This window comes from Callithrix jacchus, chromosome 1, assembly GCF_049354715.1.
Source record: "Callithrix jacchus isolate 240 chromosome 1, calJac240_pri, whole genome shotgun sequence".
Lineage (NCBI taxonomy): Eukaryota > Metazoa > Chordata > Mammalia > Primates > Cebidae > Callithrix > Callithrix jacchus.
The window spans coordinates 96,480,598-96,507,795 of record NC_133502.1 but is presented as its reverse complement, the minus strand read 5'-3'; the positions used below and the strand labels follow the sequence as shown (position 1 = coordinate 96,507,795).

Genomic DNA, 27,198 nt, shown 5'->3' with positions numbered 1-27,198 from the left:
AGGGTGGATAGAACAAGTTTCTCCTGGATGCAGACCCATTGCTTGAGGAAGCGATGCCTTTGCCAATGCATATAGTGCTACCTCATAGTCACAGAAAGCCTGTCTGTCAGCTTGCGCTGCCTTCGCAAGCTCCACAGACTAGGCAGCTGAAACAACACACACTTTCTAGTTCTGGAAGCTGGAGGTCCAAGATCAAGGTGCCAGCACGGTTGGATTCTGCAGAGGACCCTCCTTCTAGCTTTCAGACAGCCACCACGTTGCTGTGTCCTCACACGGTGGAGAGAGAGAGGTCTGTTTGATTCTCTTCTCGTAAGGACACTAATTCCATCATGGAGGCCCCGCTGAAACTGACCCAATAGTCCTATAGGCAGTTCTTTAGAAATTAACCCTTCTGGTCTTAAAGTTTGAAACTTACATTTGTTTTATCTGAGTTCCTTCTTCAGGAAAAGGATGCTCAGGCCTGTCAAAAAAGTATCAAATCATGTTCCCCAGGTCCTCCTTCATCATGTCTGCTTCCTTACCCCTCCCTAGTTCCTGTTTTCTCACACGTAGTTATGTTTCTTCTCTGCTGTATAAACTCCAAATTTTAGTTCATTGGGGAGATGGATTGGAGACCAAACTCGCATCTCCTTGGTTACAGCACCCCATTAAAGCCGATTAAAGCCTTTTCCTTAACAGTACTTGAAGTTTCCAGGATTGGCTGTCTGTGTGGGGAGCAGCAGAACCTAGACTGAATCCCTGGAGTTTCCGTAACACCCCGCTCATGACCTTACCTAATCCTAATTACTTTACAAAGGCCTCATCTGCAAATATCATCACATTGAGGGTTAGAGCTTCAACTTACGAGTTTGAAAGCCACAAACACTCATTTCATAACAGTCAGCTGCCGGAACAGCCACTTTCTTTCTGTCCAATATGTAGTGCAGCTCTGCACAGCATCCGCCTGGAGGGCAGTTTAAAACCAAGAGCAGGTGAAGCTCTTCCCAGCATGCAGGGTGGTGGTGGGGCTGGTGGCTGGTGCTTGGAGGCTTCCTTAAGAGGATTCCATTCTCCGTAGAATGTTAAATGTAGTAAACACATGCTCTGAAAGCTTGTTTAGCACACTGGCCTTGGGGACCACATTTCCCTAGGAAGAAAAATAGTTTTTAATGGTTAGAGTCTCAACTTGTTTCTCAAAAGCCTGACTTAACCCACAGTGCAGACAGACCACTGAGACTTACTGGTTGCCTCCATAGCTGGCTCTGCCTGAGATCCTAGGTCATGGTGTTGGCTGAAATGTGCTCTCTGCCTTGTGGAGTTTACAGATCTGAGGAGACTCAAGCTCTCAGGTCAGTATAAAATTCCGAGCTGTGGCAAGTGGCCTGAAGGAAGAGACCAGGTTTTGGGAGGGTAGAAGAGGAAGGGGCCTCTTGATCTAGGGACAGATGGTTGTGCTGAGATCAGAAGAGTGGACACTGGCCACGTGTTAAGTGGGAGGGAAGTGTGTGCAGAGCCTGGTGGTGGCCCTGGGTCAAGCAGGACTTGGCGTCTTGGTGGTGCCATGGGGCAGATGCCTGGCTTATGGGCTGGGACAAGGTGGAGGTCATACTCAGCCGGGGCTGAACTCGAGAATCTCAAGAGAACACCCGGGAGCCATGTGTGGCTCTTGAGATTCAAGTCAGTTAGAATAAATAAAATTACGAATTCAGGTCCTTGGTTGTACTAGCTACATTTCAATTTGGCAAGAGGCTCCCACAGTGGGTAGCACAGATCCAGAATGTTCCAGTATCACAGAAAGTTCATGGGGCAGCCTTTGACTACATCCTGCACAGCACTTTAGGTCCCGGAATTTGTGTTTCATTGTCAGTTGTTGAGGGCATCTGGTCTGGGGGGTGGTGCAGTCTGATTCACTCGGTGAAAAACATCACATGGCAGCTGTGAAGAAAGGTTCGGGGAGGAGCAGAGGGTGCAGCTGAGGGGGAGGGGTGAGTGACGAGAAGCAGACAGGCCACAAGTACAGCAGAGAATCCAACTTCAGTCATTCCATAGACTCTGATATTTCCTTGGGAAAATGTATTGCAATCCTTTATTTCAGATGCACTGAAAACCCCTTGCCCAGGTGGGGAGCATGGGGGTTTCCTTGTGGGCCTGGGGCGGGACTGTGCTGAGGCTTCTGGAGCAGGGGACTGCAGGGGTCCTGGGACTGCACGTGGGGTGGGAATTGTTCTTTAATTGATCGTAAATAACCCTGCAAGGCAGAAACAGCTGCATATTCATGATGCACTTAGGAAGATGCATTTAATTATGAAGGTGAAAAAATGACCATTGTATGATATTTAATAGAAAATTGTATTCCTTGGATGCTGCAAGCTCCCAGCATTTATAAGTCAAATTCAGTGCCCTAAGGTGGGATTCTTTCACTTCTGTTTCTGGAAGTGGAGCAACTTCTAAGCTTAGAATAGAATGCTTTCTACTCTGCATTTTGTTGTTGGGATTTGATAATATCCTGACTTTTTTGTTGTGCTTATTGTCAACTCACAAGTGATTGGGTTAAACACCATGTGTGTTCAGTGCGTTCCCATGGCTGAAAGGAGTTGATTAATTTCAGAGTTTGGAAGTTTGCCTTGGACACACTCTGTTCTCTCTCCAGAGCACAGAAATACGGTTGTTGAAGGTGGTTTGTGAAGTGGGCACATGTGTACATACGTGCTTGTTTATAAAAGGGTAGTACAAAAAGAAAGCAAAGAACCATGTAAGGCAAGGCTGCATTTCTTTGCAGTGGCAGGATAGTGTAGCATAGTGCAGCAGTTCTGAGCCTGCCTTTGCAAGAGGACGGGCCTTGGCTTCACCCTCCTCCTGGGGCCAGGGTCTTGGGCATGGCACTGCTCTCAGTACAATTTCAAGATGGGAGGACTCCCAGCGTAGGAGGGATGAAAGGGCTTGCTCAGCCGGGTGCGGTGTCATGTTTCTGTAGTCCCAGCTACTCAGGAGGCTGAGGCTGAAGGATCTCTTGAGTCCAGGAGTTCTGAGCTGTAGTGTGCTATGCCGATCGGGTGTCTGCACTAAGTTCGGCATCAATATGGTGACCTCCCGGGAGCGGGGGACCACCAGGTTGCCTAAGGAGGGTTGAACCGGCCCAGGTTGGAAAGGGCTTGCTCAGCTCACTGCAAGCACCCAGAAGCAGTAGCTGATGTTGGCACCATTTGTCAGTATCACAATCACGATGATTTGTGGATCCATCAGCACCCTTTGCGGGATAGGCAGTGAACTGCCCCCCAAAAGTCTACAGGTGGCCCAGGGGCCCCAATCTTTCCCTTGCCCACAAATTATGTGGTTTTGTAGTGTGATTTTACTTATCTTTGAGTTCTCGCTTTTGCACAAATGGAGACTCACTCCACCTGTCCTTCTACTCCGGGCCCCTTCCTTATATCATTAGTAATTGAAGGAGTTGGCCTGCAAAGCCAGACGCATTATTCCTGCCCGTTTTTGCTCATAGAGCTTCTGGGAATGTCATGCTTGGCCACATTTGGCCTAATGACTTGTATAAAGTAATCATAGCTGAATGCACTATATTAGCTGTTTATTTAACTCATCATCAGCCATGATGTATAAACATCTGCAGAATCTCTGGCAGGTGACATTGGCCTGTGGATCAGTTCATCACTGGTATAACGACAGCTTTACCTTTGGCTGAGCAAAAGCAAATCTAAGAATTAGCTGGAAAATGGGGTTTTCTTCAGATATACTGTGTTAGTGTTTGACACGAAGCTTATATTTGTAGATGGTATTAGAGAGAGAGAGAGAGAGAGAGAGAGAGAGAGAGAGAGAGAGAGAGAGAGAGAAATCCCAGAGCAAAAAGCCTACATAGAAGAGAAAGTGAACACTAAGGATGTTGTGATTTGCAGATGAAAAGTTTGCCTTCAGTTTTCTTAAGCCAAAGTACTGTCATTGCTAGGACTGCAGGCGGCTCTAGGACTCAGTTATAACCCTGGTTAACGTGTGAGTGGATATTTATCAGAGCTTTGTATTCCTTGCTACATTAGACATGCAGTACACATACACACATACATGTTTTAGAATTATTATATTCCTTACAGAAGCTTATATTTGACCTAGAAACCACATGCTCTTTTGTTCCTAGGCTGTGTTTTAAATGCACATGGAGTATGGCTTGTGTTTTGTAAGATCAGTGCTTTGGAATGTTTGTGGGAAGTGGATAATTTCTGAAGGCTGGGGTGAGGTGGTATGGGCTTGCCCATCTGCTGGCCTCCTGTTCCAGCTCAACCAGAATAGATCCCACTAACTGTGTCTCTTGTCTCAGAGAAGAGCTGCTCCTTGTCCACAGTGAAGCCAGCAGGGGAATTCCTGACTTTGCCCATGTGAGGATGTGTTGCAATTATAGGTGTTCTCAAGTGGATTCTAAATAACAAGGTAGTGAAACCAGTGCCTTGGTTACTAGGCTGTTCCCTGCTATTTGTGACATGTCAGGCTGTGGTGCTGAACTAAAATTTCCTTGGAAAGAGAAAACAAAGCAGTCAGCAGAGCTCGCTGAGTGGGATGGAGACTGTGGCTATTGGTCTCTGTTTGCCAAGCATCAGTTTCCCAGTTCATGTAGGTCATATGGGCTGAATCATTGTGTGTGCTTCTGGTTTACTCTGGATCTACTGGCGTGCGTGCCTTTGTGTATGTATGACGGTTTGTTAGGGTTAACATAGAGTAAGGGTCTCCAAGGCTAACTGGGTAGAAAATGAAAATGGGATCATCACTGTAAACATAGTCAGCATGAAGTCTGTTGTGTCTGTGATTCACAGCCTGAGCTCGGCGTCAGGATGCACCATGCGACTCTCCCAGCTATGTCTCCTCTGCCCGGTCACAGAAGCTTACTTTTCAGTCTCCAGTTTCTTACCTACAGAAAGGGCACGATGCATGTTAGTTGTTCTGAGCATGCACAGAGGTGGCAGGTGTGGGTCAGCTGCTTGGTGAACACCTGGCTCCAGGAGGCGGTACCATTGTGCCTTGGCTTGTTGATCACTTAGAATAGGGAAGACATTCCTTGGAGTGGGTGTGCTCCAAGTGCCCAGACCAGAAGGTAAGAGACACCCTGCCCATCCATACCGAGGGAGCCTGGGGTGGGCCCCCATGCTGACTGCCAGCAGGCAACCCAGCGTCAAGATTATGAGGAATGTCCTCCTGCCAGGTGACTGTGGCTTGTCCTCAGAATTCCTTTCATCCTGAGAACTTAAAGATTGAACACAGAGGTGACGCTGAAGTTTGCCAGATACCCACAAGGGGGACTCAAGCACAAATAAGGAAGCACAGGGGTGCACTCTCCCAGGGCCACCATGCAGGCATTCCCTGCAGCAGGCTGCTCTGTTATTCCTTAATAGTTTCCCTGCAAGGGGAGAATGGACAGGGTCTAGATACATAGAGCAATACAGAGAATATGAAGAGTACGGTGCAGCAGAAATGCACAGGGAACTGATGGTCTGGACGTCTAAGGCGGTACTCAGATGGGCATGGGGCATTTCTGGGAGGTTGTGGCCCCTGAACTGAGGCTTCATTTATTCAGCAAGTATTTACCGAAGCCCACTACAGCTGAGCACTCAGAGTCTCTGAAAATGTCTCAGTATGAGTCCCCTGGGCTCACTGAGTATTTTCTTAAGAAGGAGAGACAAGCATGGGAACATAGGAGGAACTCAGATCATGAAGGTGCTGGAGGGAGGTAGGGCCGGGACGAGAGCGAGTGGTGCTGGCTGTGGCTCGTGGGGTGGTCAGGAGGCTGAGCCCCACTGAGAGGATGTAGGGGCAATGGCTGGCAAAGGCCCCACAGCTCAGGATGCTCCAGGCAGGAGGTGGGCATGGGAGAGGAAGGGAATGTGGGGTCCCACTCAGCAGCAAGGCTATGACACCCAGTCTCATGGTAGGCACCCAGGGTCAGACTCAGGTTTAATTCTGGCCACTTTGGCTGTTGTGGAGCTAAGGGTAGGATTGGAGAAAATGTCCCACATGCCCCGCGTGCTCAGGGAACTGCCAAGGCAGCTGTGAAGGTGCTTATATGCTTAAGGGGCACAGGTAGGGAGAGGACCAGGAGGCTGGGGTGGACTCTGTGCTCATTGTGGGATCTCGGCCCTGCGGGGTCAGGTGGAGCTAGAAACTGATTTTACAAGTGCATCGGAGGTTTGCACTGAGCCCTGTGTCCACATGCATGTCCACCCTGGGCTGAGGATTTCTGGGGATACATTTTTGTGGCACAGAGAGAAGCCCCAGGGTGACATGGGAGGGAGCCACTGACAAGCACCAGGACTTGGTGGGGGGAAGCCCCCAGGCAGGTTATTCTTCGGTTCCAGGTTGGCAGCCGGTTCAGCCCCTGCCAGGCTTGTCTGCTCCCGCCCAGCCCACAGCCCCACAATCCCAAGCAAAGCTTTCTCTGAGACGTTTTCTAACATTTGTTGGACAAAACAAACGTGAGATTTCCAGGTTCTGAACCTTGCACCACTCTGGAGACTGAAGGCCGTGTTCGAGGCACCTTTGATCCAAGTAGGGGACCCTTTATCCTTCTATTGGCTGTGAGTCTCCAATGCCCGTTGGGCTGTCTGGGTGTGAAATGGCCTTGGAAGAAAGCTCTACCCCACAAATAGGAGATTTCAGAGCTGCACTGTCGGTTGTTTGAGGCAGAGTTTGGGCTGGGCACCTGAGACTGTCTGGAGACCCACAGTGGCTTCCTGCCATCGGTGAGGCTGGTTTCTGCCTCCAAGCCTTCCCTGCAGCCCCCCGCCAGCCCTTCTCTTTCTCCCAGGGTAGCGTTCTGACAACCCACGCCCAGCGGGGTGGCGTCCCTTTGGCAGGCTGCCGTTTTCCTTGTCTCACTGGTGTTATCAGTGGCTGTGCTTCCTCCTGTGGGTGACACACACGGACAACAGTGATTCTTCCTGAGCGCTCTGGTTTTGAGACTGCCCTGGAAAGGGCTGTGCTGCCACCACCTGTCTCTGTCTGTCCCCAGGGTGTGCGCACACCCATGTCTCTGTCCCTTTGAGGGGGTGCGGGTGTCACCTGTGTATAGGTCTTAGTTTTAGTTTCTTGGGCTGTCTCCTTCCTTCTACAATAGTTCTTCTTTCTTCATTAATTCCTCTACCCTAGCAAAGAATAGGTCCTTTGTTATGGCAAAGCTCTCAAGACGAGGTACCTTAAGACATCAGAATGTTTTTGCTCTGTTCTGGACGCCTAAGTCTGAAATCAAGGTTTGCTGGCAGAGTCGGTTCCTTCTGAGGCTCTGGGGACAGTGTCCCACGTTCTGTTGGAGCTTCAGGCATTGCAGGTGATCCTCCGTGTCCATGGTGCTCTGTGGCTGTGGCGGCCTCACTCCAGTTTCTGCTCTTCCTTCCCTCTAGGTCTGTGTCTAAAATTCCCTGTTCCTATAAGGACACTGTTGTTAGATTAGGGCCCTCTGTAATCAACTTCTCTTAAGGTCATTATGTCTGCGGTGACCCTATTTTCAAATGAAGTGATACTCACGGGTCCCGGGGGTGTGGACGGCAGAACGTGTGGACACAGTTCACCACACCATACTCTCAGTTTCTCCAAAGGTACAGACACTCTTTCTTCACCTCGCAGGCCCCCATGCTTCTCGTTTTCCTCGTTTTCTCTGACTCATCCTTCCTGACGCTGCCTCTGGTCTTCTGCAGCTGGTTGCACGTACCACACTGCAGCTCAGTGGGAAAGCCTGAGTAGCGTGACCTCTATTCCACGCCTGCAATGGATTTATTAACCTGAAAATATTTTCCCCTGGGAGGAGCAAGCAGCTTTATGTCCTTTCTGCAGCTCCCAGGATTTCCATTCCACGTGCACTTCCAGGAAATTTGTTTTATCTCCCACTAATCAAAGCTCCGTGACCTCATGACCTCTAATTACATAAAGTTTTCTTGATCTTCCCAGACTGATCAGTGTAACATGGTAAAAGCAGATCCTCAAACACCTAAGTAATTTGACCAAGTTGGTGAATACTTGAATGATCGGCTGGGATTTAAAAATCACTGGTCTGATTGTGACTGTGAGGCAGAGCAGCGTTCCCTGGTGATGGGATTCCTCTGTTACTTTGCTTTTGCATTGTTTTAATTCTTGGACTGAGCTCCCTGTCCAGAGATTTGTGGTGCACAGAGAGCTGGCCTGGGCACTGGGGAGATGAGCCTGTACCACCAGTTGCTTAAGTTGTGCCACTGTTAAGTTAGGAAGGGGAACTTTTTTGGTTCGATTAAAAGGAAGACTTTTGTTCTCTGTAATGCTGTGGAGCATGAGTGCTGCCCGAATCCAAGTGAGCCAAATCTCAGTCGGCCATGCCTGGCTTCTCTTGGCCTGGCATATTGTTTCTGGAGAGGTTTGGGGCAGCTGCAAAAGAATGCTTTTGTGAGCTGGAGGAGAGCTTAGAAAATGGTTAGTATAAACCCCATACTTTGCACATAGTGGAAATGAAGCCAAGAGAGGCTAAATGACTGGCTATAAATTAAACAGCAAGGGAAAAAGGAATATTATGCTTAGTCTCTAGAGAGCTTTCTTTCCCACTTTCATGTTTCGCCCCTAGAGGATTGATGACGTTGAAAATGGTGGAGCACACTCATTTGGCAGCCCTTCCATGTAAATTACGTACGAGTGCTCAATAAAATACTAGTAAAAGATGCGAATGCTTATATGAATGTGCAAGAGAGATGGAGAAATGCCCAGGAGCCAGGAACGGAAAGGAAGCAGAGGCCACTTGAGGCAGGCCACTATGTTTGCAGCCTTGGAGAACAGCCCGATTTTCCTAGGTCCTCAGGAGGAGTTTCTCTGAGACCACGGGCCAGATTCTGAAAGCATCATGAAGTTGTGACACGAGCTCACCAGCAGTGAAAAGTGGTGTCACCATTTTGCCGTGGTACACATGTGGACAGGTCTGTGTGCCGCAGAGCAGAGAGAGCACCAAGACGTGGACACACCAAATCCTCCTGGGCTTCAGTGTCAGAGTAGGCTCTGGAACATAAATGCTACACTGGAGAATCTGCAGGGGAAGTGGAACCCCGATGGAGAGTAAATGAAATAAGCAACTAAAGATACTGATTTCACTTGGAATTGGAATGTGTTGTTTCCTCTAATCAGGAGAAATGAGGGGTTAGGAGAAAAATCTAGCTTGGTGTTTGGAAAACAAAGGAATTTACATTTCTTGCACCCTAATATAAGGCCTGTGAAATGTCATCCCTGCTATAGAAACAATTCTGCTTGGCCCAGTTTCATCAAGAGCCTTGGGTTTCAACACCAAGCCAGGAGGGAACCCATGGGCTCCACAGAACTGAAACTTTGTTGACAAGCTTCCCTGTGAAGCTAGGAGACCTGCGAGCTGCAGTCTTGGGGAAGAGGGATGAGCACGCTGCCACGGGTCAGGCCCAGGAGATGAGATGAGAGATTGCCTCCACCCTGGCTCCAGATGGGAAACACAGAAGGCTCTCCCATGAGAAATCAACAGGGACCAGCAACTCTGGAAGCCAGATTTACATTACCAGAATGTTGTCGGAAATTCCAAGCCAAAAAGTTAAGATAAAACTTGGCACTGCCTGTCAAAGAAACCCAGTCCTCAAGGGATTCCCTCAGAAAAACCAGCTTTACAATAAAAAAATTACACAGCACACTTGGCGAGGCCCAAGATGAGTGGCAAGCTAGTAAACAATGAAGCCAGGAGTATTAAAGACAAAGGAGGAAACAGAAACCACAGAGAAGAAAAAGCAGTGGTGGATTTGAAAGGCAATGAAACAGACCTTCTAGAAAAGAAAAATATAGTCTGCGAAATGAGAAACTTGATGGCTACATTACAGGGTAGGTGGACATTCCTACAAAAAGGAAATGGAGTATTAAAAATAGGTAAAGAAAGAGCAGAGCGGAATCATCATATGAGGAAAACCAGCATATATCTAGAAGGATATTTAATATTTTATGAAATACTGATAGAGATTTTATAGAATTGATGGAAAGCACAAATCTTCAGATTTGAGGAAGGGCACTAAGACCTGAGGAGGCTGAAATAAAAATAAATTTGCTATTAGTAATAGACAATTTGGAACAACAAAGACAAAGGAAAAATATTGAAAATAGCCTAAGCAGGGGAAACTTTAGAATACTTGCAAAGGAACAAGAACCGCAGGACTTCCAGTAGTCACCATAAAAGCCAGAGGACAGCAGTGCCTCGAATCCTGTGCCCAGCTAAACTATTATTCAAGTGTGAAAGTAACAGATGTTTTTAGACCAAGACTAACAGTATTTATAGCCTTAGTCCTTTACTCAAAGAATGAATGTCATTTGGGATGAGCTCAGTTGAACCTAAGAGGAAGGAGTGAGATGCAAGAAGTGTTGGTGAGGAAGGAAGTTGGTGAACAAATTGGTAGATCTCAAAACACTCTGATGGTAAAAATAATAATTGGAGATTTAAAGTCAGGGTGTATTTAAGCACCAGGAAGCAGTTCAATGTGCATGCGTTCGTGAGTGTGTGTGTGTTTAAGTGATTATAGCTCATAGCATTTAAAGTCTTTTGTATTTGGGGGACTTTGCTAAATTAAGCATGCCTATAAAAAGTACTTAAGCTAGCTACTTATATATAACTTTCAAATAGGCAAAGGGAAAAATGCAGAATTTAAAAATCCAGTAGAAGATAGGAAAGAAAAAAATAAAAGGCAGATGAAAACATTCAAAATAAAACTTATCAGTTAAGAACATAGACTCAATATGTAAAATTATATGCCACTTACAAGAGTGATGTCTAATACAGAATCATAAAAAATGACGAAGATACTAAAAAGATAAAAGTTAGGGCTATGTTAACCAAAGGTACCCTGAGAATGGCTATAATAATATGACAAAATGATCTTTTAAACAGAAACGTTGCTTAGTGATATATGGACCAAATGGTGTTATAAAACTGAAGTTGGGAATGCACCCAGCCACGTCGTTTTTCATATATCTTTACAACTTGGCAGAATTAATAAAAGCTCTTTGACAAATGCAAAGTCCCTGAATCTAGTAGATAAGCATATGAACAACAAAATCCATAAGCTTAATCAAATGGGCACTTAAAAAATACACTCTGCCATGAACGTAAAGCATATGTGGATCATCTTTAGGACACTGACTCTGTGGAGCATATCTCATTGGCTTCAAAGAATTGTCATCACATAGATCATGTTCTGTGACAACAGTGCCATTAAAGCACACTTTAAATAACTCATAGCTAAAAGAAACATGTCATAAGATAAATTACAAAATATGTGGGTCTGACTAACGATGTGAAGCTGAATTTATTGGACGGCTAAAGAAGTGGAAGGGAAAATTTTACACTTAATGCATACATAGAAAAGGAAAAAAATAGAAAATGTCTTGACTGTGGAAGTTGGAAAAAGCAACAGAATAGAGAGATGAACAGACAGTTACAGAAGGGTTCCCCAGTGACGAGAAATATTCCAAAGATGTGGAAGCTCACAAGGAATTCCTAAGATGTGAGCTAAAACAGTAGCGCAGATCTATTTTATGTTCATCAGATCGGCAAATATTTTACAGCTCCCAAACACCAAATTCCGGCACAGATGTAGGGAAGCACTTTAACTCAGATATTATTAGTGAGCTACAGACTGTTTCAAGCACTTTTGAGACTCAGATCAATTAAAGATTTTAAGACTGTATGACTCCACATCCAGGTGGATACTTCCCCCCGCCCCAACTTTTATTTTAGGTTCAGGGGTACATGTACAGGTTTGTGACATGGGTAAATTGTGTGTCATGGGAATTTAGTGTACAGATTATTTTGTCTCCCAGTTAATTAGCATAGTACCCAACAGGTAGTTTTTTAATCCTCACCCTCCTCCTACCTTCAGTCCTCCAGTAGACCTTGGTGTCTGTTGTTCCCTTCTTTATGTCCATGTGCACTCATTGTTTTAATCCCACTTAAAAGTGAGAACGTGAGGTATTTGGGGTTTTGTTTCTGTGTTAATTTGCATAGGGTAATGGCCTCCAGCTACATCTGTGTTGTTGCAGAGGATGTGATTTTTTTTTAATGGCTGCGTTGTATTCCACGGTGAATAGGTACCACATTTTCTTTATCCAGTCATGTGTGTACTTATGAGAGACCTTGTATATGCACAGGACAAGACATGCATATAGGTGGTCATTAAATACTATAATGGCAAGAATGTGGAAACAGCTTACTGTCCTTCAACTGGGAAATGGATAAGGAAATTGTTTATTTTGTTGTTTAATGGACTATTCTGTTACACAGTAATTAGAATAAATGGCACATATCAACATAGATGGATGAAATGAAGCAACTAACAAATAGGACCTTTCAGAGAAAATTTCTAAAAACATAAAATAATACAAATACGCATTAAAATGATGCTTACAAGTTCCCTGGAGAAGAAACAAGAGTAGGTTTTGGTTGCATTCTAGACTTTTTTTTCAAGTGTTCTAAGTAAAATATGGGAAAATTAATGTCAAATCTTGATGTTTTATTCATGGTTATCATTTGTTATCTGTCTTTTTCTGTATGTTTAAAGCATTTTAGCATTTAAAAATTTTAAATCAAAAAGAATGTTGAACGAAAGAATTAGGCAAAAAGATATGGGAGGTGGCCGGGTGAGGTGGCTCACGCTTGTAATCCCAGCACTTTGGGAGGCTGAGGTAAGTGGATCACGAGGTCAAGAGATCAAGACCATCCTGGCCAACATGGTGAAACACCGTCTCTACTAAAAATACAAAAATTAGTTGGGCATGGTGGCGCGCACCTGTGGTCCCAGCTACTCGGGAGGCTGAGACGGAAGAATCGCTTGAACCCAGGAGGTGGAGGTTGCAGTGAGCTGAGATTGCCCCACTGCATTCCAGCCTGGTGGCAGAACAAGACTCCGTCTAAAAAAAAAAAAGATATGGGAGGTATGACTTTTGAAAGCAAAAACATTATGTTATTGTTACTTGAAGATGATATCTGTGTAGAAAATCCAAGGCAATCACCTCAGAAACTGTTATGACTACAATAGCCAAGTAAAGTGGCAAGATCTTTACAAACTTGCAGATGTGGTTAAGTTAATAATTTTGAGATGAGAGGATTATTCTGGTTTCTCCGGGTATGCCCAGTGTAACCACAGAGGTCCTGAGGAAACAGGGGCTGGAAGACTGGATTCAGCAATGGATGTGACAATGGAAGCAGAGGTCGGAGAGATGCAGTGAGGAGCCACGGGCCAAGGAAAGAGGGGGTACCTGATGTTACCAAAACACCAGGGTTTGTTCTAGGTCCTGCTGCTCACCACACAGAAAGCCAATCACTGAGACAATGATTATTGTCAAGGAAGAAGGCTTTAATCCAGTGACGCAGCTGAGGAGATGGGAGCTCAGCCTTAAATCCATCTCCCTGACTGACTAAAATGAGGGCTTTACATAGCAGGGAAGAAATGTAGCTGTGTATGGGAAAACAGGAACATGGAAGTGGTAAGGAAGCCATCATGATGATTGAGGGGGGCCTGGTGTCTTATTGTCTGGATGTGATGGCATGCTCTGGTGAGTTGCAATTATTTGATACTTTTTTGAGAGGTCTTTTCCCGAGGAAGGGTCAAGTTCTATGTTTATCCAAAAGAACTGCCTATGGCAGGGGTCCTCAACCTCCTGGCTGTGGACTGGTAGTCGTCCATGGCCTGTTAGGAACTGGGCTACCCAGCAGGAGATGAGCAGTGGGTGGGCGAGTGAAGCTTCATCTGTATTTACAGCTACTCCCCATCAATCACATCACTGCCTGATCTCCGCCTCCTGTCAGAGCAGCAATGGCTCTGGATTCTCATAGGAGTACAAACCGTATTGTGAACTGTGCACCTGAGGGATCTAGGTTGTGTGCTGCTTATGAGAGTCTAATGCCTGATGATCTGTCACTGTTTCCCATCACTCCCAGATGGGACCTCTAGTTGCAGGAAAACAAGCTCAGGGCTCCCACTGATTCTACACATTATGGTGAGTTATAGAATTATTTCATTGTATATTACAGTGTAGTAATAATATAAATAAAGTGCACAATAAATGTAATGCACTTGAATCATCCCAAAACCATCGCCCCTACCTCAGGCCATGGAAAAATGGTCTTCCATGAAACTGGTCACTGGTGCTAAAAAAGGCCAGAGACCACTGGTTTATGGGACTGTTGGGTCAGTTTCGCTGGAAACTGGGCAAGGTTTGAGGAAAGCGATTCTCACGCAGAGCCTCTGGAAGGAAGGCAGTCATGGCATGTGGAAGTGAGGACTTCCGACTCCCATAACTGTAAGGTGAAAGGCGTGTGTTGCTTTACGCCACTGTTTGTGGTAACTTGTCACAGCAACCATAGGAAATTAGTACACAATATAGAAGATTGCTATCTAATAGTTTTCCTACAAACGAAGTCATTTAGGCAGAAATAATAGAAAACCTATTTACATTAGTAAGAAAAATTAGAGAGTAGCTAGAAGTCTACCTAAAAATAAATGTGAAGATCTATCTGAAGAAAATTGTAAAGGTTTTCTGAATACTTGGGAAGGTCTGAAATAGATACAGAGACCATGCTTTGTCAGTATCGTCAAGTGGGTAGTTCTATGCAAATTATGCAGATTATCGATATGAGTCCTACTTTTAAAATGGAAACTTGCTAGGATGATTTTAAAATTTAGAAGAGAAAAACAGCCATGAGATTGAGAATATGGCCCCCGAAATGTAACAGCTGTTTTTCTTAATGTCTAAATGTACTTGAGTCATTGTAATTTAACAACTGTGATGCTGCCAGAACAAGTGATTAGTGGGGAGGGGAAGGCAAGGTTAGAAGTGAATAGAGCTTGTTTTAGATGGGTAGCCCGGGAACACCTTCCATGGTGGTGACATTTTAGCAGGCGTGATCCGTGAGAGACAGCAACTCTGAGGAGTGGCCTTGACCAACTGAACAAGGAAGAAGCTTGCTGTGCTTTGGGGAGAGCAAGGGACTCCCCAAACTCCTAGTTGGGGAGAAGTGTGGGGAGGATAGAGAAAATTTGGAAGCATTGATACTGCAGATATAATCTAGTTATTCTCCATTATCTGTCTTTCTGATTTCTTTCTGTGTTCTGGAAAATCTTACTAGACAAGCAACCCAAGTGGCACTCAAGGGATTGGAGGAACACACTTTATTATGCCGGCGGGCCCAGAAGTCTGAAAAGTACACAGTTTTTATAGCTGAAGGGGCAGGGGAAATAACTCAGGACTCTAGACAACGCAGCAGGCAGTTTCTCTTAAGGTTTTCCAGTTAGTAAGCAGTAAGCTGAAGTACAGAGGCAGTGACTAACAAAAGTAGGGTCAGTTTCAAAAACAGGAATGGCTGCTGACAACGTGCTGACAAAATCCTGGGCAAAATTTCCACTTTATCTGAAGGCTCAGTTTTACTCACCTGCTTGGGGAGACAGCCGTAAGTTACCAGATTATCTAATGATGGCCTATGGTTCTAGTCCTGCTGAGCTTCATATAGAACATGAAGGTGGCTGCCTCCAGGTCTGGGCCGGAACATGGTGCTGTCCGTGAGACTCTCTGCCCTCGTCCCTTCCCACCTGGGCAGGGCTTTATATGCCATTCCATCAGCACCTTCCCAGGTATAACTGCTGGCCATTTAGCAATATTCTTTACAATGCTAGTCTGGCCAGAACACAGTGAGATAATATGTTGAGATGGGCAGCCCAGGTTATATCAGAGCCACCACTTCACATCGTCACAGCAGATTAGGTACTGCATTCAACAAAGAAACAAAGATCAAGGGTCCAGTGGACAGGGGCATTGGAATGCAGATTCCCCATGCTGTGCCTGTGTGGTTGAGCTCATGAAGACCATACATGCAGAACTATACCCTACCTGATTGAGCCTATCTTTCTAAAGAGTTTGCATAAGCATTTTAGTGACCTTCCAGCTTTATGTTGTCAATAAGAATGACCTTCTGTAACTTAATTCAGTGCATAGGGAAGGGTTGGCTAGGAGAGTATCCAGGTAGAACCTAATGATGTTAATAATTATTGTAAGTAGTGGTCTCTGCTCATTAAGGACTACTCTGCAGACAGGTGCATTTCCACTGTCCCCATGAATGAAGACCATCTCCTCATCTTAAATCCACCTCCTGGTTTCCCCCACGGCCCCATCACCTCTACCTCCCCAGATACTGGTGGATCCTACAACACTTGTTACCCTTTGGGTCCACTAGAAATACTGTAATTTTCCAGTTAAATCTGTAACAACAGATACCTGCCATCTTTGAACTTTATTTGAAAAGAAAGGATCAAGGCCAAACAGAAATGAGCCAAAAAATCTAGAACATGAATATATCTGTTTTGAAGTCATTTTCTGATTGCTCTGTTGTTTTAGCTTTGTTTGATGTAAGTTCATCTCTTTGATTAACTTTCTTGTCCAACATTCATTTCCCTACATGGTATATTAATAGAATTGTAGTTTGCATGTTCTTCTTAAGAGAAAGAGTAGTCCTTCGGCCCCCCTGACCACACCACATACCTGCATGTGCATGCACACACATACGTGTGCACCACACAAACACCACACATGCATACTCACACACACTCCTTCTCCTTTGTCCCTTTCCCTTTCCCTTCTCTGTAGCCTTGCATTGCTCTTGAGCTCCTGGCTGTGGCTGTACTGGGCTTCCCACATATCAGGGCAGTCCGGCTCCTATCTTAGGAGCAGCCCACTCACTCCCCATTCAGGGTGCCCTCTGGTGTATGAGTGTGGGTCTGCTTCTGCCTGCTCTGGACCTGGGTGCAGTAGGACAAGGCCTTCACCTCCCCTCAGCATCATAACTTCCATTTGATTCACAGGACAGTGGTTAGCTGTTTGGAGAGGCCCATGGTTTGTCACACATCTTTTTATATTTTACTTCTGTGGCTTTGTGCTTAACGATGCGGTAGGTGGGGAGGAGGGACTTTCTGAGCATGGATTTACATGCCCGGGTTAGATGTAGTGTTTGGAAAGAGAAGCACAGTTGATCCTCATTTGTATTTGTGAGTTCACGTAATACCTAAAATCTCTTTGTAACCCCCAAATCGATACTCATGGTGCTTTTGTGGTCTTTCACAGACACACCCAAGGCAGTAAAATGTTGTGTCCCAGCTGGGGTTGAAAAAGGCGATGCTCGGCTTCCCGGTTTCTGCTTTCATACTGTGAACATGTGTCCTTTTCTTGGCCTGTTTAGTGCCACGTTTCTTGCATAATTGGGCTTTTTGTTGGTGATTTTACTGTTTGTGATGGCCCCTGGGCACAGTGCTGAAGTGGTCTGGCGTTCCTAAGTGCAAGAAGGATGCGACATGCCTCATGGAGAAAATAGTGTGTGTGAGAGAAGCTTCATTCAGGTGTGAGTTATGAGGCTGTTGGCCATGGGTTCAGCATGAAGGAATCAACAGCACATATTGAATATGGTGTCTTTAAACAAAACACACATAAACCAAGGTTATATACTGGTTGGTTGATGAAAACATGACGAGAGGCTCGCAGGAATTTGATTCTGTATTTCCCATAGGAGCAGTGACTCAGTCTTCACGAATTCAGTGTTCCCCGTAGCATGCTAGAAGATAAGGACTGCAGATAACAAGAACCTATTTTATGTAGGTGACAGAAAATTGAAACCTTCTCTCGGAGGAGTTCATAATGGAGCCACTGGGTGGCCCTTCCTTCCAGCCCTCACTGAAGCTTGCTCTTTTGTGACCCCTCTCCTTGGCAGGTTACTTTCTGAATTTTCTGGAACCAGTAAACAATATCACCATTGTCCAAGGCCAGACAGCAATTCTGCACTGCAAGGTGGCGGGAAACCCACCCCCCAATGTGCGGTGGCTGAAGAATGACGCCCCGGTGGTGCAGGAGCCGCGGCGGATCATCATCCGGAAGACAGAATATGGCTCGCGACTGCGAATCCAAGACCTGGACACCACGGACACTGGCTACTACCAGTGCGTGGCCACCAACGGGATGAAGACCATTACTGCCACCGGCGTCCTGTTTGTGCGGCTGGGTGAGTGGGACTGTGAAGTTGTGTGAGTTAGCAGATAGGAAGGTTCCCAGCCACTGAGCAAGAGGTCCGGTTGCTATTTGAAACTTAACACAGGAGTCAGCACGATGGGAGAGCAATGAAACCATTCCCTAAGGCCTTCCCCGTGTACCCCAAGGCCCAGCTTGACCTGTTACCATTTACTAGTAATAAAAGAGGACAGGGCTGGTTGTGGTGGCTCATGCCTGTAATCCCAGCACTTGGGGAGGCCAAGGCGGGTGGATCACCTGAGGTCAGGAGTTTAAGACCAGCCTGACCAACATGGCGAAACCTCGTTTCTACTGAAAATAGAAAAATTAGCTGGGCATGGTGGTGGGCATGTAGCTGGTGTAGCCCCAGCTACTTGGGAGGCTGAGGCAGGAGAATCACTTGAACCCAGGAGGTGAAGGTTGCAGTGAGCTGAGATCGCACCATTGCATTCCAGCCTGGGTGACAAGAATAAAACTCTGTCTCAGAAACAAAAAACATGGCTCATGCCTGTAATCCCAGCACTTTGGGAGGCCGAGGCGGGTGGATCATGAGGTCAAGAGATCGAGACCTTCCTGGTCAACATGGTGAAACCCCGTCTCTAATAAAAATACAAAAAATTAGCTGGGCATGGTGGCGCATGCCTGTAATCCCGGCTACTCAGGAGGCTGAGGCAGGAGAATTGCCTGAACCCAAGAGGCGGAGGTTGCGGTGAGCCGAGATTGCGCCATTGCACTCCAGCCTGGGTAACAAGAGCGAAACTCCATCTCAAAAAAAAAACAAAAAACAAAAAACAAAAACAAAATAGATGCAAGTGGACTGGTTTATAGACCTGGAGCCCAGAAGACAATCCCAGGCGTGCACCGGGAGCCATGGTGTTTAGCAGGAAAGTCCAGTGTTAGGAGGTCAGGTGTCCCTGGGAGGGTGACCGCGCTGCAGGATGGCTGGGCGGGGCCCGAGGCTGGCCTGGCTGGGGTCGGGAGAGAGCTGAGCTCAATGACCATTCTGAATCTCTGTGCTTATCACACGTGGTGAAGGAATTAAGTGGCAGGAAGGAATGTGTCCCCTTGATCCCAGCTGTGAAAAACTCCCAGGCAATGAATGCCCTGGCCCTGCCACCCAAGCCCATGCCATGCTATTACAAGTAGTAAAACAGATTTTGTGTAAAGACTAGATGAGAAGAGAGACAGTAAGGATGGCAAAAACTCCAAAACCAAAAATACCCTCAGTGACAAAGCGCCCTTCCCTGTGTGTGGTTTCCAGCCTCAAACGGAAATCATGAGCTCCTCAGGAAATCGGAGCCTGAGGCCCGAGGACAGCTGCCCACCAGTGAGCCCATTGGCTTCAGCCTGTTTGCCACTGGCCTGATCTGAAGATCACTGGCCTGATCTGAAGAAGCTTGTTTTCCAAATCATGCAGTATGAATAACTTGTCTTTCTGTTTCCTCTTTTTAGGTCCAACGCACAGCCCAAATAATAACTTCCAGTAAGTATCTGTTTTCCCCAAACCACGTTCTGATGCTCTGAAGGTTTTTGTTATGTAAGAATCCGGGCTGTAAATCCTGCCAGCTTATATCTTTGCAGAATTTGCTAGAAGTTGGCTGGGCTTCACATAGGGACGGCCACGTGCTTGTTTGGGGTTGGGAAGCATTTGCATTTTCCATGTTTCTTGTATAGAAAAAATGTCATAAAAACAAAAATGGTTAATTTCTTTCTGTGATCATGACCTTCTATAGGGCAACTGAGAGGAGTATAAGCATTCAGGCCAGGTTTCCTGGACACCAGGAAGGATCCTGGCTCATTAAGACACTGGGAAACAGAGACACAATTCACTCTGACATCCCTGCACCACCAGATGCAGTTAATACATGTGTGTCCCTAAGCCTCGGGCCACCCTGTGATAGTGGATGTGTCTCAACCCCACCTTGCAGATGAGAAGACTGAGGCTCACAGCCAGCCTCATGTTCCTTTGCGAGCTGCTGACAGCAGTGGCCTTGAACTGGGGCCCCTGGTTTCCCATTACAAGGTTGTTCCACTGTGGCCGGGCTGTCTTGGGAGAGTCCCCTCTGAACTGCAGGCATTCCCCCATCATGTACATGGAGAAGCTCTCATTCCGTTGCCTGTGTCTGAGGTGAGCAGTGACTATCCAGGTCTCCTGCATTTCCTACTCAGATGTAATTGGAGAGCAGTGCTTCACTTTTCAGATGGTCTGAGCAACAGCATGAACACTATGTGATTGCTAAAGTGTGCAGTGTTGGCTGACTTCTGTTTCCCTGGACCTTGTACCCATTATCCACCCCTGATGTGCTACAATGCCATGATGGGAGGCTAGGCAGGGCGGCGACCTGTCTCAGCAGACATCAGCAGCTTGCTTGCCGAGGGCTGTTTTGTTTTGTTTTGTGTTTTAAATACATGGTCTGGCTCTTTCACCCAGACTGGAGTGCAGTGGCACGATCACAGCTTACTGCAGTCTTGTACTCCTGGGCTCAAGCCATCCTTCCACTTCAGCCTCCCAAGTAGCTGGGACTTTAGGCGTGTGCCACCACACACCCAGATAATTTTTTCTTATTTTTTGTAGAAATGGGGTCTCACTGTGCTGTCCAGACTGGTCATAGACTCTTGCCTCGAGTAGTCTTCCTGCCTTGCCCTCCCAAATCACTGGGATTGTAGGTGTGCACCACCACACCTGGCCTTTAAGGGAAGATATGTGGGAAGAGTCTGTGCTAAGCATAGTGATGGAGCATTTTTCCTTATTAATTCTTCAGACACAGAGTAAGGAAAGAAGAAATTGCACCATGAGCACAATTACGGGGCTTTGGTAAAGGCATATAAGTCATTTCAAAAGTTCAATTATTATTTTCTCTTATTTTATATTTATGTATTTTATTTTTTAAGATAGAGTCTCACTCTGTCACCTGGGCTGGAGTGCAGTGGTGCAATCTCCACTCACTACAAACTTGGCCTGCCAGGTTCGGGCAATTCTTGTGTTTCAGCCTCCCGAGTAGCTGGAATTACAGGTGCACACCACCACACCTAGCTAATGTTTGTATTTTTAGTAGAGACAGGGTTTCGCCATGTTGGTCAGGCTGGTCTCGAACTCCCAACCTCAAGCGATCCATCCACCTTGGCCTCCTGCCTCCCTTGTTGTGAGGGTAAATCGTCTGGGGAGTTTCTAGGCACTCAGTACATGTATAAATTGACCTAAAGAAGTACATCTTAAGAGAACAATCAACTTGAAAAAATATTTAAAAGAACATAAATTACCCAGTATTACTGAGGCAATGAATAAATACGCTTACCCATACACTGTTGGTGAGAATTTCTGGAATGCTATTTGACAATGAACATAAAAATATTTTAAAAAAGAAATACTTATCACTTTTGTGTACGTTTTTACACAAACGGTGCTCTACTTGACATGTTTCGTTGACCGTATTCATGGAGATCTTTCCATCTCAGTGTATTTGAAGTTTCCAGATGCTCTCTTTCCCTCTCTCTGGACTCATGTGCAGAGCAGGTGCCTATTCCATAGTGATGGGCATTTCCATTAGGAATAAAGTTCCATTCCGCTTGTGCCACCTCATCTCCCTGCCCTGGCCCTGAGACCTGTGGCTGGGTTTCTCTAGGAGAGATTCTGAAGAGGAAAACCTGCAGGAGCACTGGCATCCCCTTTTTGTAACTGATACTGTCAAGTGGTCACTCGTAGGTTACTTTCCCAACACAACCTCTAAGGACCCATTTCTCCTTATCTTCCATATGATGACTTCCAAACTTGTTAACTTCCGCCACCCTGAAGGAAGACAAAGGAATAAATGACCTGCTTTGTTCTCCATTTCTCTGGTTACCAGTGAGGCTGAGCGTGTGGACACACGTGGCTTGGTGTTCTCCATTTCCCTGGTTACTAGTGAGGCTGAGCGTGTGGACACACGTGGCTTGGTGTTCTCCATTTCCGTGGTTACTAGTGAGGCTGAGCATGTGGATACACGTGGCTTGGTGTTCTCCATTTCCATGGTTACTAGTGAGGCTGAGCGTGTGGACACATGTGGCTTGACACTCACATCTCTTTGTCAAGTGGCAGTTCATATTTGTTCATTTTCCCTTTACATTGTTTCTTAATGAATTTTAATTCCTTAGGTCTTATTTCTTGGTCATATAGAAATTAAACTTTTACAAATGAATAATTTGTTTTTCATGTTGTGTCTTGTTAAAGAATGTCCTAATTTCCTTGAAAAGTTCTGATGGTATTTTGATTGGAATTACAATGAATTTTTAGGTCAGTTTGGTGAGAATTAATATCTAAATTGAATTTTCTTATCAAGGAATACTTTCCTTTGTGTTTCAAGGTGTTTTCTTTTTCTTAACATATTATAATGAAAAATTTCAAACTTATACAGAGCAGTTGAAGGAATTTTATAATGGGCACTTATATACTCACTAGCCAGATGCTAGCATTTACATTTTACTGTGCTAGCTTTATCACTTATCGTTCCATTTACCCTCCAGCTGTTCATCAGTCCATCTTATGTTTTGTTCATTTCACTGAGTTGCAGATACTTGTGCATTTACCCTGAAATGCTTCAACATGTATATTATTAATGAGAGTTCAGTATCTGGGTGTGATTCTTGCTGCTGCTGGTTCTTCAGTTAAAATTTGCATACCAATGAAATGCACACGTCTTAAGTATAGCACTAATAAGGCCCAACAAATGCATAAATCTCTGCAGTCCAAACACCCTATTCAGGTACAGAACATCCGTCACATCTGCAGCTTCAGCTGTTCAACTTCCTGGTCACCTCCCTTCTACCTCGGGCACCCATTGTTCTGATTTGTTAAATAATGGACTAGTTTTTCCTGTTATTAAACACCACAGAAATGACACCCTTCAGCATATAGCCACTTAAGCCTGGTGTCCTTTTAGCACAATGCTTTTGAGATTCATCTGTGTTGTACACATATCATAGGTTGCTGCTGTTTATTGCTGAATGATATTTCACTGTATGAACATACTAGCTGGTTTATCCATTCTCCTGTTGTTGGACACCTAAGCAGATTCCAGGCTTGACTAGTATGAATAAAGTTCCTTGTATCGGAATATTCTATGCAAGTTGTTTTGTGGACATGTATTTTCATTTCTGTTAGTGTTACCTAGGTGTAGAATTGCTGGATTATAGGGCATGTGTGTGCTTAATTTTATAAGGCATTCCTGGGCTTTTTCCTAAACTCTTTTTACCTCCACTCACAGTGTAGGAGACTTGAGATCACTCCATGTATTTCCCAACATTGGTGTGGTCAGCCTTTTTAAGTGTGGCTATTCTGGTGTATGTAGTGATTCAAGTGATCTTTTATATCATTCCAGCCTCCTGGAAAAGTAATTTTTACTAGTCATTTTAAATTTTTCAAGTAAGTGCATTTAAAGGTATAAAGTTTCCTCTGATACCATCTCCCAGCTTCCACCATGCATGTAGGCTTTTGTTGTTTGCTACTGTTTTCTGATTTTCATTGCACTGTTATTAGTGAATATGGGCTGTTTATATTTTTACTCTCAATAATGTATTGAGATTTTTCTTTTCTCTTTTTTTTTTTTTTGAGACGGAGTTTCGCTCTTGTTACCCAGGCTGGAGTGCAATGGCGCGATCTCGGCTCACCGCAACCTCCGCCTCCTGGGTTCAGGCAATTCTCCTGCCTCAGCCTCCTGAGTAGCTGGGACTACAGGCACGCGCCACTATACCCAGCTAATTCTTTATATTTTTAGTAGAGATGGGGTTTCACCATGTTGACCAGGATGGTCTTGATCTCTTGACCTCCTGATCCACCCGCCTCGGCCTCCCAAAGTGTATCCAAAATATCTAGCCGCGCTGCTCTGTCATCTATCACACACTGATTTGTGTAAGAATCTTCAGTGGTTGGATCATAATCTGTTACAAAATAGGACTGGATGAACCGGATGGTGAGCGCCAACTTGCCACCGCCGACCACAACGAGCCGGTACTTCTCTTGGCCGGAGCCGTCCCGCCAGCCGGCCGCAGCCATGGGGATACCACAGAGCCCAGCCTGATCGCGCCAAGCCGCCGCTGCCGCCCGCCCTAGGCCCGGCTCCGGGGATGTCATGGGTAGCGGGAAGTGTCCTGAGGGCAGGTCCGCGTGGTGGCGTGGCACCAGGGGCTGGCTGGGTGCCTCCTGAGGCGCGGAGAAGTGGGGTGACGGCACGGGCCAGTGGCGGCAGCAGCTGGGGAGCGAGCTCCTCTACGGGTCTCCGCAGCGCTCCTAGTCCTCTATCTAACTGAAGTTTTGTATCCTTTGACCAACACTTCCCCTCTTCTGCAGTCCTAGGCTCTGGCGACCACCACTGTGCTTTCTGGCAGAGAGCTTTTCCACATCAGGACATTTTTTTTGAGACTGAGTCTCACTCTGTAGCCAGGCTGGAGTTTAGTGGCACGATCTTGGCTCACTACAACCTCCGCTTCCTGGGTTCAAGCGACTCCCCTGCCTCAGCCTCCCAAGTAGCTTGTATTACAGGCACCTGCCACTACACCCAGCAATAGGGACAGGGTTTCGCCATATTGGCCAGGGTGGTCTCGAACTGCTGACCTCATGATCTGCCCACTTTGGCCTCCCAAAGTGCTGGGATTACAGTCATGAGCCACTGCGCCCAGCCGAGGACATTCTCTGACCTTATAGTGTGTGGTAACAGCCCACTGGCCATCATCTTTCTGCGGCCATGAATTTCTTTTCCCCATTGACTGACTGTGTTTCAGTAGCCTGAGTCTTCCCCTGCACCTCCATAATGATGTGCTTGTGGTATCTCTGGACCGTAACCAAACGAAGGCAGAAAGAGAGAATCAGTGAGCTTAAAATAAGAATCCACAGGGTCTCTGATTCTTTTACTCGAATGACCAGTTTATCCTATCAGTGACACCTCCTTTGGGCCACGTCCGCTGAAAATGCACAACAGTTCACGTTCTTTCATTGTTGGTCAAGAGGTGTGCCCTGTCTGTGTAAGTGGAGAGTTGAACAGCGAACAGTAGTGTCTCCTTGGCTTAGCCCTGCATGCAGCATGACAGCAGGACGTGCTGCCATTGAGTCTTAGCCATGAACTCTGATGCTTGCTAACTCAGACCTTCCACTCATGGCTCTTGCTTGGGTGCTGATCTGGCCCATCCACATAAGTGGGTGTGTGGGACTAAAGTTTGTGCAAGTTGAGGGAGGTGGCTGTGGATATCCTCGAAGGTTAAGGAATTTTCTACCATAAGACATTGTTTTCCCTTCTGTCCTTGTTAAGAGGAGGGCGTGTATGTGGAGAACAAAGCTGGAAAAAATGGCGGTGTCTCCACAGATGGACTTCCAAGGCCGGGGTTCTATCCAAGCTGACTCAGCAGAGGTGTTGGTATGCTTGGGAATTAATGCTAGGCTGCCTGTCTGATATTCATACGTGGGTTTTGTTTTTCCTGCTCCACTGAAAAGTGACACATTTTGATGAGTTTTAGGCTTATACACAGGTCCTGGTTCTAGGGGGAAGGAGGTGGTAGGGTAGGGGGTGCCCCCTTTTTGAAGCCAGAGCACCAGAGCCCTTGGCTGGCCTGCATTGCTGTCCTGGACCCACCCCATGTCCCACAGGTATGTGCATGTATATTGTGCTTCACACACACACACACACACACACACACACACACAGACACAGCTCAAGGAAAGTGTGGTGTTCTTTTGCATAATTAAAAGTTACGTATGTTAATTATTGGCCTCTGGGAAATCATCTTCCTGGGGCCATGGCCCTCTTACTTTCTTATGGTAACAAGCATCAGTTAATTCCAAGACTTCACCCATTCTCCATCCAGATGCTTGTGACCTGGGACTCCTTATTTCCAAGTCTGACTTCTCTCCCCAGTTCCAGCCCCACATGTTCACCCACATAATGAGCCTCTCCAAGCGGATGATTTGAAGGCACCTCTCACTGAGTGCGTCTACATGAATTCAGCCAGCTGCCAGCCTAAACTCCCTCCATTGCTATTTTGTGGGAATTTTCATGTCTAGTTCAGAGTTTATCCTAATTACAGGAAAACAGTAAGGCGCCAAATAAGAAGCCAATAATTAAAAATGACTTCAGCAGAAACCAAGCCAGGCCAGCCACGGTGGTTCACTCCTGTAATCCCGGCACTTCAGGAAGCCAAGGCAGGCAGATCACTTGAGGTCAAAAGATGGAGACCAGCCTGGCCAACTTGGTGAAACCCTCTCTCTACTGAAAATACAAAAATTAGCCGGGTGTGGTGCCATGTGCCTGTAATCCCAGCTACTAGGAAGGCTGATGCAGGAGAATTGCTTGAACTTGGGAGATGGAAGTTTCAGTGAGCTGAGATCACACCATTGCACTCGAACCTGGGCGACAGTGAGACTCCATGAAAAAAAATAAAGGAAGAGAGGGAGGAAGGGATGGAGGGAGGGAGAAAGGGAGGGAGAGAGGAAGAAGGAAGGAAGGAAGGAAGGAAGGAAGGAAGGAAGGAAGGAAGGAAGGAAGGAAGGAAGGATTGATTCTTCCTTCAGTGAGGATGGATGGTAAGGAAGATGTGGCAAAAACTTCTATTTGATTAACCTGAACACGCCCAACACCAGTATTTGATGTCATAAAAATCTTGAGTCAGCAGAACTTCGGAAATAGCGGCCTTTGCCATGGCCACCTCTAAGGCCAGGATGACATAAGGCAGCCAGAGGCAGAGAAGACAATGGCTCTGGGTAGAAGGAAGGAAGTTCTATTTTCTAGAAAATATAACTTTCCAGGAAGGAAGAGACAGGGAGGGAGGGAGGGAGGGAGGGAGGGAGGGAGGGAAGGTGGGTCTGTTTTCTAGAAAATATAGCTTTCCTTAAATCCCATAGTATAGAACCAGAATAAAAGCTAGAAACTGAATTCATTTTAAGGTTATGTGATACAAGCATTAGGTGACTAAATAGATAATCATCAGTAAGGTAATTAGGGAATATATACACACATCTAAATGCAGGCTCTAGGCCAGGCAAGGTGGCTCATGCCTGTAATCCTAGCACTTTGGGAGGCCAAGGCAGGCGGATCACCTGAGGTCGGGAGTTCAAGACCAGCCTGGCCAACATGGTGAAATCCCGTCTCTACCAAAAATACAAAAATTAACTGAGTGTGGTGTCAGGCACCTATAATCTCTGCTGCTTGGGAG

At 46.0% G+C, this 27,198-nt stretch overlaps 1 protein-coding gene across 7 annotated transcripts in view; it reads left to right on the top strand.

The window, feature by feature from the left end:
- ROR2 (receptor tyrosine kinase like orphan receptor 2) overlaps positions 1-27,198 on the top strand; it is a 221,327-nt gene that overhangs the window by 172,684 nt on the left and 21,445 nt on the right. For all 7 annotated transcript variants that reach the window (XR_013533101.1, XR_013533100.1, XM_078367172.1 and 4 more), the window contains 2 exons: positions 17,732-18,019; positions 19,477-19,507. Coding sequence is in view for 5 of the 7 variants with exons in the window: in XM_078367172.1 (XP_078223298.1) it covers positions 17,732-18,019; positions 19,477-19,507 (319 nt within the window). In the remaining 2 variants the exon portion in view is untranslated. The remainder of the gene's footprint in view (positions 1-17,731; positions 18,020-19,476; positions 19,508-27,198) is intronic.